Source organism: Mesoplodon densirostris, chromosome 19, assembly GCF_025265405.1.
Source record: "Mesoplodon densirostris isolate mMesDen1 chromosome 19, mMesDen1 primary haplotype, whole genome shotgun sequence".
Taxonomy (NCBI): domain Eukaryota; kingdom Metazoa; phylum Chordata; class Mammalia; order Artiodactyla; family Ziphiidae; genus Mesoplodon; species Mesoplodon densirostris.
This window is the reverse complement of record NC_082679.1, coordinates 15,809,392-15,824,807: the sequence shown is the minus strand read 5'-3', so window position 1 is coordinate 15,824,807 and position 15,416 is coordinate 15,809,392. Positions and strand designations below refer to the sequence as shown.

The 15,416-nt window shown below is 39.7% G+C and overlaps 1 protein-coding gene across 2 annotated transcripts in view; it reads right to left on the bottom strand.

Moving 5' to 3' along the window:
* The window catches only part of ZNF565 (zinc finger protein 565), a 109,467-nt gene that overhangs the window by 16,011 nt on the left and 78,040 nt on the right, over positions 1-15,416 (bottom strand). For both annotated transcript variants that reach the window (XM_060084835.1, XM_060084838.1), the window contains one exon: positions 4,102-4,194. In XM_060084835.1, coding sequence (XP_059940818.1) covers positions 4,102-4,194 — 93 coding nt within the window. The remainder of the gene's footprint in view (positions 1-4,101; positions 4,195-15,416) is intronic.

Below are 15,416 nucleotides of genomic sequence, written 5' to 3'. Positions count from 1 at the left end.
ATGTCCATTAGACATTCTATCTGGGAGTTCAGAGAAAGTCCAAATGTAGGAATATAACATTGGAAGTTACTGATGTTCAGTTGATATTTAAAGCTCTGATACTAGGTAAGATTGCCTACAGAGTGATTAAAGGTAAGGAAGAAAAACGGTCCAAAACCTGAGCCTGAGGGGCTCCAACGGTTAGAGAACAGGGAGATGAAAAGGAAAAAAGAAAGAAAGGAGTCTGAAAAGGAGACATCAGTGGAATAGAAGGAAAAAAAGAGAATTGGGCTTCACTGAAAGCCCAGTGAAGAAAGTATACCAAGAAGGAAGGTGAGAACAACTGTCAAATGCTACCAATAGGTCAAGTGGTAAGAGGAACGAGAACTGTCCATTGGATCTGGCATTAGAGAGATCATTAGAAGTCTCAACAAAAGTGGATTCTCTAGAGTGGAGGACACAAAAGCTTGGCTGGAGTGAGTTCAAGAGAAAATGGAAGGTGGGACTTCCCTGGTGGTGTAGTGGTTAAGAATCCACCTGCCAATGCAGAGGACATGGGTTCAGAGCCCTGGTCTGGGAAGATCCCACATGCCGTGGAGCAACTAAGCCCGTACGCCACAACTACTTAGCCTACACTCTAGAGCCCTTGAGCCACAACTACTGAGCCAGCGTACCACAACTAAAGCCCGCCTGCCTAGAGCCTGTGCCCCGCAACAAAGAGAAGCCACCGCAGTGAGAAGCCCGAGCACTGCAACAAAGAGTAGCCCCCACTCGCTGCAACTAGGGAAAGCCTGCACGCAGCAACGAAGACCCAGCACAGCCAAAAATAAATAAATAAATAAACTTATAAGAGAAAATGGAAGGAAAGGAAGTGGAGACAGAAGAGCCTTCCCTTTCAAGGAGTTTTGTTGAAAAGAACAGAGAAATAGAGCTAGAAATGGATATGGAATCCAGGAACGCTTGTTTGTTTTGAATGTGGGAGAGATTACAGCATGGTTTATAGTGATGGGAATAACCCAGTAAAGAAAAATGAATAATGCAGGGACACAGGAGACAATTGCACAGGAGCAATGATCTTGAGCAGGAGAGATGGGATGGGAACCAGCACCCAAGTACTGGGGGCTGAATTACAGAAGATCACAGGTAGTTAGTTCATAACTAGGGAAGGTAGAGTACATAAGTGCAGGAATGATCCCCAGGATTCTAGGGTGAGGTGATGCAGTGCCATTCATATACACTTCATTTAGTTTTACTTTTATAACTACCCTGTTAGTTAAATAAAGTTGATTTTATTTCTCACATTATACATAAGAGAAGCTAGAATGCCTGAGAGGTTATGATATTGACCCAAGGCCACAATGAGTGGGATACGAACCCAAGTGTTGTATTTTATTGCCCATGAAAGTTTCCATCAGCATAAACTGCCTCCCTGTGGTTACTGCCATTAATGAGGGGAATGAACAATAAATTCCCTAATTAAGAGAGTTAGAAAAGGCCCAATTAAGAGAGTTAGGGGTTAATGGGAGAAGGAAACTGAAACCTTTTGTAAGGGCTTTGTCACAGGAGACAATTCTGACAAGTAATAGTTTCTTTTAAGAATTATTAGACAAGAAGGCACCAGATACATTAGAAATCAGGAGGGAAAAGCCTAGGAGAACATCTCAGAATTCAGAGGAAAAAAAGACACAGAAGAAATGAATTCTGAAAACAAAGGTCAGAGATATGGAGGAGAGATCCAGAAGACCTAAAATATACGTAAAAGGGGAGAATAAAACAGAACAGTGGGAGGAAAAAAGTGAATAAAAGTGAATAATAAGAGTGTTTTCTGGAGGAAATAAAATACTTGAATCTTTATATTAGAAAGAATCCCTGAGAGCTTATAAAAATTCACAAAAGGCCACATCTGGATGTATCCTGGTAACAATCCTAAAATTTTCACTTACCAATAAGATATTATTCTTAAATGTCCATGGACTATTTAGAACACACCACATAATACCAGCCATGTTCCCTTTGGAGGCTTTGTATATTCCTTCTGGAATGCTCCTCCTCAAGATAGTCATAGAGCTCACTTGCTCCCTCCATGAAGGTTTCTGCTTAAACTTCACCTCTATGACCAAACTATTAAAATATTACCCTTTGTCATTCACTTTAGCCTTCCCTGCTTTATTTTTCCTTCTAGCTCTCAGTGCTACTATACATTATATTATATATTTGCTTGTCAATTATTTGACTCTTCCCACTAAACTTAAAAGCAGGGATCTTGTTGGTTTTGTTCATTATTAATTCCTCAGGGCATAAAATACTACATGGGAGGCACTCAAACTCTCCAATGAATGTACAAGATCACAATGGAAACCTTAAGAGTTTATCAAAGTAGCAATTTCTCAGCCTATTTTTTGTGGTTGTACCATAAGCCAAAAAGAAGTTCTAACTTGATAAAATATTTAATATAAAAATAAAATATCTGTAAACGTACGTCAGACAAATATAATGTATTTATATTTTGTGGACACATAACATACAAGGCAGAAAAATACAAAGAAAAAACTTATATTTGAGATTTTAAAAACTCTAGCCCCAAATACTAAAACCAAAATGAAAAGGCAAATGATAAAATTAAAAAAAAAAAAAAAGAAGCCTTTAACTCACAAGTCAGATAAAAAACAAAAATTCTTATTGGATAGTGCTTTTAAAATTAAATTTTCAGGGCTTCCCTAGTGGCGCAGTGGTTAAGAATCTGCCTGCCAATGCAGGGGACATGGGTTTGAGCGCTGGGCTGGGAAGATCCCACATGCCGCAGAGCAACTAAGCCCGTGCACCACAACTACTTAGCCTGCGCTCTAGAGCCTGCGAGCCACAACTCCTGAAGCCCATGTGCCTAGAGCCTGTGCTCCGCAACAAGAGAAGCCACTGCAATGAGAAGCCCGTGCACTGCAACGAAGAGTAGCCCCTGCTCGCTGCAACTAGAGAAAGCCCGCATGCAGCAACAAGGGCCAAACTCAGCCAAAAATAAATAAATAAATAAAAATTTAAAACATTAAATTAAATTTTCAGAAAAAAAGCAATAATTTTAGATAAATGAGCAAAGGATATGCATGAACAACTCACTAGATAATAAAGTGGCTCCTCAACCTATCAAGAGTTTTAGTAATGAAGGGAATGTATGTTAAAGCAATAAGGAAATAACATTTTACAGTTATCAATTTGGCAAATTTTTAAAAGACTGATGACAGGTCACAATAGCATGATGTGAGGAAATGGACACACACAGTAGAATAATAGCTGGTATAAACTTTCAACAAGGCAATGTTAGCAGAAATTAAACCATGTATATCCTCTGATGAAATAATTCTATATGAGACTCTATCCAAAAGATGAGTGTGGGGTGTATGATGGAGACACTGCGGACAATGGAAACAACTTGGAGAGAATTTAAATATCCTACAAAATATAGTGTATCCATACAATGGAAACATTGTTGCCATAAAAACAAATCTTTGCTGATGTTAAGATGTTAAACAACTTTGGGTGAATAAGGTAGGTAATAAAACAGTATATGTAATCTTATTTTTATAGGAAAAATATATACATGCATATGTGTATGCATAGAAAATGGATTGAAAGGATTTTCAATTAAATTTTTACATTTGTCTCTAGGTGTATAATTATGGGGGAATCTGTTTTTCTGTATTTTTTTTCTTTTCTTTTCTTTTTTTTTTTTTTGCCACACCACGCTGCATGTAGGATCTTAGTTCCCCGACCAGGGATGGAACCTGCGCCCCCTGCATTGGAAGCATGGGGTTTCAACCACTGAACCGTCAGGGAAGTCCCTGTTTTCCTGTGTTTTCAAGTTTTCCCTTAAGCATATGTTTTATAATCATAAATAACACAATTAACTCCTTCCTCCTCATGGGGCAGGATAGATTATAAAAGAAAATACGAATGGAGTGATACGAGTGACAGTGAAGTGCCTCTGGGAACTTGTATGCTGAAGGAGCTTAATCTTCTCCATAGTTCTAGAGCCTTTGAGGGGTGTGTCCTCAAACAGTAACTGACTTCCCACAGAGGAGGTGAGCTTTCATATAAAAGGCTTCCTGTTTCCTTAGTCTCCTCACTCACCTGTGCACAGGCCTCTTGTTAACCTCCTTCCACAGTCCAGGATGTCTTCCTTGCTCCAAAAAGAATTCACACCTAATTTACAGAAGCAACTTCCTATACACAGAAAAAGAAATGGGTCTTAGCCAGTGTGGTAGACATTACTAATTTAATTACTAATGTCTCACCATTGTCCAGTTTTTCAAGTATCCAGTCTTCCACATAATCCAGACCACATAATTCTCTAATCTTTCTGTTGCTGATGTGGTGGCCAAGGAGGCTGTGTGTTTCAGATGGTACAGCTAGCTACAGGATGGTGGAGTCTCCTTTAGTCTGGGACCCTGCCTATGCTGATGCATAATGAGCAAAAAATAAAAAGTTATTTTGTAAACCACTGAGATTTGGGGGTTGTTTGCTACCACAGCATAACAACCTGTCCTAATACGCTAATTCAGCTATACTCTGACTAAATAAAAATTCAGACTTGGGGCCTTGGTCAGTACAAGAAAGAATAATTTTTAAAAAGTCAGAGGAAGCTTCAGAAATAACAGAGCAGAGCTGTGCATTTCCAACTCTATACATCTCAAAGGGACTTTTCACAAACCCACAATGTGAAACAAAAGGCCCTAAAAAGGCAGATGATGAGTTATGGGACAAGTTGTTCTTGACCCAGCAAAATCATGCTCCTTTAGATCTCTATCATCAAATCTTTGTACAAATCCTTCTAAGCAAAGTTCAGCCATCTACACACCACCCAGTGAAGCTTGCAGTTACATCCCTGTCCCTAAATTGACAGACATTCTTATTCTTCAGAGGGCATGGATCCCACATCACACAAGGTTTGGGCCGGGGGAGTGGGAGAACTTGACAGCTCATGAGAAGTAGATATATATATAGATATCTTCACCTTAACATTAGTAATCTGTTCCTGGAAAAGCAATCATTCTGAGTAGAAACTCTAACCAGGAGCCTCTTCCCCAATATTTAAAATGTGAAAAATATAATCAGTCACATTTTAACACAAAGCCCCCAAATAATTTCCTAAACATAATTAAACACAAGAAACACCTACATATAAATAATAAACTATTGTATTAAGATGAAAATTTCTTGGACTTCCCTGGTTGTGCAGTGGTTAAGAATCTGCCTGCCAATGCAGGGGACACGGGTGTGAACCCTGGTCTGGGAAGATCCCACATGCCACGGAGCAAATAAGCCTGTGCACCACAACTACTGAGCCTGCGCTCTAGAGCCCGTGCTTCACAACAAGAGAAGCCACCGCAATCAGAGGCCTACACGCTGCAACGAAGAGTAGCCCCCGCTTGCCCCTACTACAGAAGGCCCGCACGCAGCAATGGAGACCCAACGCAGCCAAAAAGAAAAAAAAAGATGAAAATTTCTTAAAACATCACTTTCTGATCACCAGTCATTATAGATATTAATAATTAGTTGCTTTGTGTGCAGTAACATGGCCTCCTTTAGCACCATGAACATCTGCACATCGCTTTTGTTGACAGGCCAATCTATACATTTGTCAAAATATTTACATGACTGATATTTAACTAAGTGAATTTCTGATGTAACTTGAAACTTTTCCTATATGTCATATTTTTAAATGTTGTATTGAGCTTTATGGATGTAAACATCCAGTCTAAACATCAACCCAAAATCAATACACTGAGAGGTATGTACATTCTCAGGCAATGTTCAAGATTCTGAGTCAGACAACAGCATGTTAAATAAATTAAAGATTTCTATAAAACAGCAATTCTCAGTACTCACAAATTTAGTAGTAATGAAGTAGTTAATAACATAGAAAATGTTCAGGATATGGTTAGATTACAAAACAACTGGGCATTATGTGGTCTTATTTGTAAAATACATGTATATATTAACATAGATAATATAGACAGACAAATCAGACTGAACATATCTAGGAAGTTTTATCCTTAAAGATTACTTTAGTTATTTCTGGGTTGTGATCTTCAATTTTCTTAGTTTTGCTTAAGTGTAGTTTTTCAATAACCACGCATTAATTGTTAAATGCATATTTTAAAGTTCTGTTAAGTATAAGCTACTCCCAAACGGCAGATGAAAAAGGAAATACTTTATTTTTTTAAACAATCTTCCTTTGAACATGAAATAATAGCTCAGGATATTCTAAAAACAGCTCTTTTTCACAAAATGGCTTTTTTTTTTTTTTTTTGCGGTACACGGGCCCCCCACCGCTGCGGCCTCTCCCGCTGCGGAGCACAGGCTCCGGACGCGCAGGCCCAGCGGCCACGGCTCACGGGCCCAGCCGTTCCGCGGCATGTGGGATCCTCCCGGACCGGGGCACGAATCCGCGTCCCCTGCATCCGCAGGCGGACCCTCAACCACTGCGCCACCAGGGAAGCCCCTGCTTTTGTTGTTTTTGCTTGTCAGCTCCCAATTGTTGCAAACTTCTTGATTTGGTAACTACATTTATGTGTGCTGGAGACCTGCCTGGAAGAGAACTAAAAGTCATTCAGGCCAAGTCCTGTGTATAAGTGATGCTTCCTTTCAGCTCTTCTCGCCAGATAGGTTTATTATGTTTCTGCACCTGCCCTATTTGCCTCAGTGTTCTCTGAACAGCTATAGAATCATCTTGCTCCATTGGTCATACTTCGTATTTCTTTTTAACACTTTTTTTTTTAAGACTTTTTTGATGTGGACCATTTTTAATGTCTTTATTGAATTTGTGACAATATTACTTCTGTTTTATGTTTTGGTTTCTTTGGCCATGAGGCATGTGGGATCTTAGCTCCCCAACCAGGGATCAAACTTGTACCCCCTGCATTGGAAGGCGAAGTCTTAACCACTGGACTGCCAGGGAAGTCCCCATACTTTGGATTTCTGATGATTAGAATGAAAATTGCAGGAAATATAGGTGACTCAGTTCACCTCCATAGAGTTCTTATGGGATCAGTCTGACTTAGATATGACATGACATGACAATGACAGCTCTGGTCATACAAATATCTTCCTCTTATGAACTCTCATAGCATACGATCAGGGTAAACTAGTGCCCTTTTTCATCCTTTACTTTGGACATTTGTATACAAGTTTTATCTCCCCCATTACATTATTTGTAATTTAAAAACACAGATTCTCACTTTTTTTTTTTTTTTTCCTTTTTGCGTTATGTGGGCCTCTCACTGTTGTGGCCTCCCCCGCCGCGGAGCACAGGCTCCGGACGCGCAGGCCCAGCGGCCATGGCTCACGGGCCCAGCCGCTCCGCGGCATATGGGATCCTCCCAGACCGGGGCACGAACCCGCATCCCCCGCATCGGCAGGCGGACTCTCAACCACTGCGCCACCAGGGAGGCCCGAGATTCTCACTTTTTAAAAGTACTTTGTCTCCCTGAGTTCTAGATTAGGATTTTGCATATTTGCAAATTCTTTTTTTTTTTTTTTTTTTTTTTTTTTGCGGTATGCGGGCCTCTCACTGTTGTGGCCTCCCCCGTCGCGCGGAGCACAGGCTCCGGACGCGCAGGCTCCGGACGCGCAGGCTCAGCGGCCATGGCTCACGGGCCCAGCCGCTCCGCGGCATATGGGATCCTCCCAGACCGGGGCACGAACCCGTATCCCCTGCATCGGCAGGCGGACTCTCAACCACTTGCGCCACCAGGGAGGCCCGCAAATTCTTAATAAATGTCTAATGCCTGACCCAAAGGAATTCATTATAAAAATACGTGAAGTTGTATGCACAAGAGTACTTTTGGGACAATTTCACAATTAAAATATAGAAATATAAATGCTCTTTAGTAGGCAGTAAAGCGAATAAATTAAGGTACATCTCGATAATGAAATACTACATAGTGACTTTAAAATATAATTGTTACACAGTCAATGCATTGTGTAACTTTCCACTTAAACAAAAATAAATAACTGGAGTTGTAGATGACATTTATTTTCCTGGCAGCAGAAAAATTATGAGCAATCGAGCCAATGTCTATAACACAAGTAGGGACAAAAAAGGAAATTAGTATGATTGAAACAAATTACAACTAAAAGTTCTTTAACAAGGGGCTTCCCTGGTGGCGCAGTGGTTGCAAGTCTGCCTGCTGATGCAGGGGACGCGGGTTTGTGCCCCGGTCCGGGAAGATCCCACATGCCGCAGAGCGGCTGGGCCTATGAGCCATGGCCGCTGAGCCTGTGCGTCCGGAGCCTGTGCTCGCAACGGGAGAGGCCACAACAGCGAGAGGCCCGCGTACCGCAAAAAAAAAAAAAAAAAAAAAAAAGTTCTTTAACAGTCTTTTAACATATTCTCTGGTGCACTGAAATAGCTTCATTATCAAAAACATCTTGTGAATGACCAATTTTCAAGATAGTGCAATTTCCAGTTTAAGTGAGACAGTGAACACAAAGCAGAATGCATGGTGTCAGATACGTAGCCAGTTTCTTCTCCATTCAATTACCCATTAAAAAATTTGGGGATGGGATTTTTGCAAAATTTGAATACTTTTTTTTTTTTTTTTTTTTTTTTTTTGCGGTATGTGGGCCTCGCGCTGTTGTGGCCTCTCCCGTTGCGGAGCACAGGCTCTGGACGCGCAGGCTCAAGGGCCATGGCTCACGGGCCCAGCCGCTCCGCGGCATGTGGGATCCTCCCAGACCGGGGCACGAACCCGTGTCCCCTAGCATCGGCAGGCGGGCTCTCAACCACTGCGCCACCAGGGAAGCCCTGAATACTTTTTTATTCATCATTTTCAGTGTTGTATCATTCCAGTATTTTCCTTGATCTGGTCAACTCTCTGTAAGCATATGTTTATTAGTTGAATAATATTCCATCATATGAATGTAATATGTGATAGAAACTTCTTCTTTTAACTCCCTGTTGTTGGGCACAAATTTTGGACATCTCAAAGGCTATTATTACCGGGCACTACTGTCTTTGATTGCAGTTCTAAATTTTTTTTTTTTTTTTTTCTGTGGTACGCGGGCCTCTCACCATTGTGGCCTCTCCCGTTGCGGAGCACAGGCTCCGGACGCGCAGGCTCAGCGGCCATGGCTCACGGGCCTAGCCGCTCCGCGGCATGTGGGATCTTCCCGGCCCGGGGCACAAACCCACGTCCCCTGAATCGGCAGGCGGACTCACAACCACTGCGCCACCAGGGAAGCCCTGCAGTTCTAAATTTTTAAGGGTCATGAATCTCTTTGAAAATCTTATGAAATCATAAACCTTCTTTCAAGAAAAAAATCAAATAAATAAGTATCTGCAAGGACTTCCCTGGTGGTCCAGTGGCTGAGACTCTGTGCTCCCAATGCAGGAGGCCCGGGTTCAATCCCTGGTCCAGGAGCTAGATCCTGCATGCATGCCGCAACTATGAGTTCATATGCCACAACTAAGAGGCCCGAATGGCATAACTAAGATGTCACAACTATGAGCCTGCAAGCCGCAGTGAGGATCCCGCGTGCTGCAACTAAGACCCAGCGCAGCCAAAATAAATAAATAAATAAATTTTTTTTTTTAAAAAAGTATCTGCAAAAACTGCATAGGGCTTCCCTGGTGGCACAGTGGTTGAGAGTCCGCCTGCTGATGCAGGGGACGTGGGTTCGTGCCCCAGTCTGGGAGGATCCCACATGCCGCGGAGCGGCTGGGCCCGTGAACCATGGCCGCTGAGCCTGCGCGTCCGGAGCCTGTGCTTCGCAACGGGAGAGGCCACAGCGGTGAGAGGCCCGCGTACCGCAAAAAAAAAAAAAAAAACTGCATAAAATTTCATGGTGTCTGCAGAGCCCTGAAGTCTAAGGGTGGGAGTCTGGACCTCCTTTAAAAACCCTGCTGTGACCACTTATTTACAAACACCAAGTACTACTAGCTAATATTCTTTTTTTTGTTTTTTTCATAACTTATCAAAAGAACAACATGGATTTGGCCGGAAACAAATTTAAGACCCCAAACACAAAATGCCCCATATCAAATTAGATCTGGTTACTGAAACAAACTTTTATCCCAGATTTGTGAATCTAGACTTCTGAGATAGGTCCCAACCACATTCTTACTCCTAAAAGCCAGAACAGCAGAAGGCCTTGTTCATCAACCCAGACTGTGAAAATCAAAAATATTAATAACGAGTGTTACACGAGCCAGGGTATCTGTGTACAATTATGCAGGGGCCATTGTTCATGAATCAACAAATCACAACCCTCCAAAAGATGTAGATCTATGCCAACAGAACCCTTTGCTGTATAAATGGTATAAAGGAGAAACTGAATAATTTGACAATAAAAAAAGGAACATCAGGAAACTAGCTGTACTAGACATTAAAATGTACTGTAAAGTCTCTATAATTAAAGCAGTGTGGTAGTAGTGCATAAATAGACAAACCAACCAGTGGAACAGAACAGAAGGCCTAGAAATAGAACCAAGTATCAATATGTATGGACATTTAGTATATGATAGAGATGGCATTTCAAATCAGTGGGGCAAAGATAAAATTCTTAATAAATGGTGCTGGGAAAACTGGATAGCCATTTAGAAAATATAAAATTAAATCCATGCCCCATTCCATACACAAAATTAAACTCCAAATGGATCAGGGTGCTAGATGTAAAAGATGAAACCATACAGTTATTAGAAGATAACACATGTAAATAAATTCCCCTTTAATCCTGAGATTGAGAAAGGCTTTCTAACTCTAGAAGCAATAAAGGAAAACACTGGTAATTTGACTACATAAAAATAAAAATATTCAATGACAAAGAACACCATAAACAAAGTCAAAAGACAACTGTCAAACTGGAAGAAAATACTTGCACCATACATCACAGATGAGGAACTAATATTCCTAATGTGTAAAGAATTCTCAAACATTGTGACAAAGCACCAAAAAAAACAAAACCAAAACCAAAAAAAAAACAAACAACAAACAAAAAAACCCCGTGAAAGTAAATAGGAAAAAGAGATGGACAATTCACACACAAAAAAGATGTAAAAAAGGCCCTTAAGGATATGTATGAAAAGATGTCTATCAACATAGTACTGGAAGTCCTAGACAGAGCAGTTGCACAAGAAAAAGAAATAAAAGGCATCCAAATTAGAAAGGAAGAAGTAAACTTATCTCTGTTCACAGATGATATAATCTTATATATAGAAAACCCTAGAGATTACACACACACACACACACACACACACACACACAAACCCTGTTAGAGCTAAAAAATGAATTCAGCAAAGTTGCAGGATACAAAATCAACACACAAAAATCAGTTGCATTTCTATATAGACTAACAATGAACAATCAGAAAAGAAAATAAAAAAAAACAAATCCATTTATGATAGTATCAAAAGAACAAAATACTTAGGAATAAACTTAACTGAGGAAGCAAAAGACTTAACACATTGATAACTACAAAGATTGCTGAAAGAAATGAAAGAAGACATAAATAAATGGAAAGATATCCTGTGTTCAAGACTTGGAATACTTAATATTGTTAAGATGCTGTTATGGACTTAGAATTGTGTGTGTCCTCCCTGCCCCATTCATATGCTGGAAGCCCTAACCCCTAATGTCACTGTATTTGGAGATAGGGCCGTTATGGAAGTAATTACATTTAAATGATGGCATAAGGGTGGGGGCCTGATATGATAGCAGTAGTGTCCCTATAAGAAGAGACACCAGAGAGCTCACTCTCTCTCTGCCATGCGAGGACTCAGTGAGAAGGTGGCACCTTGATCTCAGACTTCCAACCTCCATAATTGTAAGAAAATAAATTTCTGTTGTTTAAGCCACCCAGTCGATGGTATTTTGTTATGGAAGCTTGAGCTGACCAAGACAGATGGCAATACTACCTAAAGTAACATACAGATTCAATGCAATCCTTATGAAAACCTCAATGATTTTTTTGAAGAAATGGAAAAATCCATCCTAAAATTCACACAGAATCTCAAGGGACCCCAAATAGCCAAAACAATCTTACTCTCACACTTCTTGATTTCAAAACTTACTACAAAACTTACCAAAGATGGTAATCAAAACAGTGTGGTACTGCCAAAAAGACAGATATCTAGACCAATGAAATAGAATAGAAATCCTCACATATATGGTCAAATAATTTTCAGCAATGGAGTCAAGACTATTTGATAGGGGAAAAGACGGTCTTTTCAACAAATGGTGTTGGGAAAACTGGATATCCACATGCAAAAGAATAATGTTGGACCTGTGCCTAATACTACATTAAAAAATTAACTCAAAATGGATCAAAGATCTAAACATAAGAGCTAAAACTATAAAACTCTTAGAAGAAAACATAGGGAAAAATCTTCATAACACTAGATTTAGCAATTATTTCTTGGATATGACATCGAAAGCACAGGCAACAAAAGAAAAAAACATGTGCTGTAGACTTCATCAAAATAAAAAACTTTTGTGCATCAGAGGATACTGTCAACAGAGTGAAAGTACAATCCATGGAATGGGAATATTTGCAAATCATGTTTGATAAGGGATTAATATTCAGAATATATAAAGAACTCCTAGAACACAACAACAACAAACAAACAAACCCTGGTGGCCTCGTGGTTAGGATTCCAGGCTTTCACTGCCATGGCCCAGGTTCAATCCCTGGTCGGGGAACTGAGATCCTGCATGCTGCACAGTGCAGCCAAAAGAAAAGGTGGGGGGGGCAAAGGATATTTCTCCAAAGATATACAAATGGCCAACAAACAACGTGAAAAGATTTCCTACATCACTACTAATTAAAGGAATACAAATCAAAACCATAATGAGATACCACTTCACACTCATTAGGATGGCTATTATAAAAAAAGCAGAAAATAACAAGCATTGGCAAGGATGTAGAGAAATCAGAACCCTTGTGCACTGCCAGTGGGAATGTAAAATAGTGCAGCTGTTGTGGAAAATGCTATGGTGATTCCTCAAAAAATTAAACATACCATGTGACCCAGCAATTCAACTTCTGGATATATACTCCAAAGAAGTGAAAGCAGGGACATGAACAGATATTTGTAAACCCATGTTCAGAGCAGCATGACTCACAATAGCGAAAAGGTGTTAGCAACCCAAGTGCCCACTGATAAATTAATAAACAGAATGTGGTATATATGTACAATGGAAAATTATTCAGGCTTAAAAAGGAAGGAAATTCTGACATATGCTACAACATGGATGAATCCTGAAGATATTGTGCTCAGTGAAATAAGTCAGTCATAAAAGGACAAACACTGTATGATTCCACTTATGTGAGGTACCTAGAATATTCTAATTCATAGAGATAAAAGGCAGAATGGTGGTTTCCAGGGGCTGGAGGAAGGGGCGAAGGGAATTATTGTTTGATGGGTACAGAGTTTCGGTTTTTGAAGATGAAAAAAGTTCTGGAGATAAATGGTGGTGATGGCTGCACAATGCAAATGGAGTTAATGTTACTGAACAGCATAATTAAAATGGTAAATTTTATGTTATGTATATTTAACCATAAAAACCCCCAACAAACTGAGATTGGTTGGTTAGCTATAATGGGTGATTGGGAACAGTATGGAAAAAATGGGGGAATGGAACTGGGAGAGAAGGAATGATGGAGGAGTAAGTGAGTAGATCTGGTCTAATTCTAACCTCCAGAACCATGTTAATGTTTCACATACTCAAAAAATAATTAAAATCAACCAGGATGTGTGTTTGGGAGCCCCAAATAAAATACAAACAGTAACAAATGAACCTATGTATATTACAAATGAGTAATATTACCATACAGATGGGTGTAGGGAAAACTGTATTTTTATTTATTTTATTTTTGGGGGGGTATTGTATTTTTACTATGAACTGTAAGACTAAATACAAAAAGAGCTATATGGGGTTTGGGGATATGTGTTAGAACTACTTTCTACTCAAGACTGAGCAAATAAATAAATGCACTGTGGTTAATGAGAGCCGAGTTTTTCACTGTCAGAGAAAGGAGTTACAGAAAAGGAAATGGAGATGGCTAGAAGAAGCCCTGTGGTATTGAACTGGAATTGGAGATATCATATGAAATCATGGATTATCTGTATAGGTATACATACAGATAGATACAGATGTGTGGGTACAGATGCATATATTTCATATCTGAGAAAGTCAAGAAGCAAAGACATCCCAGTAGCAATGAGCACATCTAATCTGGGTTTCTAAATATAATTTTCTAGTAAAAGGAGCCAGTGATCCCTGGGAAATTTGCTGATTCCAGGACTAGGGCTGGGAAAGTACAGTATCAACCTGGAACATCCTGCGGTGCAGGAAAATAAGGAAGTACTAATAAATAAATAAATAAATAAAGGGGATACGTTGGAAGGATACAGGAGCCAATCCAAAGGGTTTCCCAGTGGCCAAATATGGGACAATACGAGCAATAAAATAGTGATAGTAATGGATTATAACCTATAGTATTAAAAAATCCAGACTATACTTATATAAGTTAGTAAATAAATTAAATGGGGAGAAGGAAAATCTATTTGTAACAGAATTATAATTAATAAATGTAGAAGGAATAACAGAATCCGAAAAAAAAAAAATCACCGTTTGGCAAATACCTGGTAATAAGTTTTCAGGCAGGAATTATCAATGGATGTAGTAGGTGGAAGTAGGATGAAAAACAGCATAATTTTATAGACCTAAAGTATTTCTCCATGAGACACATTAATTATAATGGGAAGAGTGGCTTTGCAGTGGAGAAACCTGGCAAATAAAGTTAACACCACCAATAATGAGACAAATTAATCTCATGTGTCTCCTGATAAGATGCACTGAGAATACATCACTTCTGGGGTAGTCTTGCCTCAACTGAATAATCTGAATTTAATTATGAGGAAGTATCAGACAACCTCAAATTGAGGAACATTCTACATTGCAGAATTTACAAAATAAATGGCCAGTTCACCTCAAAAGTGTCAAGGTCATGAAAGACAAAGAAAGATTGAGTAACCATTCCAGATAAAAGATGACTAAGGAGAGTTACCAACTTAACTGCAACATATGATCCTGGATTGGATCCTTGTCCAGAAACAGGACACTAAGGGACACTGATGAAATCTGAATAAGGTTTGTAGATTGGTTATTTATCAGCGTTAATCTCCTGGCTTTGATAGAGAAGCTGGGTTAAGAGTATTTGGGAATTCTATTTTTGCAACAGTTTTAAGTCTAAAGCTAATTAAAAATGAAAAGTTTAAAAACATTTAGATTAACATTAGGTGTGCAGGGAGTATGGAAGGTATGGGCCTTTCAGTTCGCCTCCATAGCACTCAGTAATTTACTCCAATGGCAAATACTGGACACCAGTTCACTTGGGGGTGGGCGGTGGTGTATGTCTTTGTTAGGCAAGAAGTTTCAGAA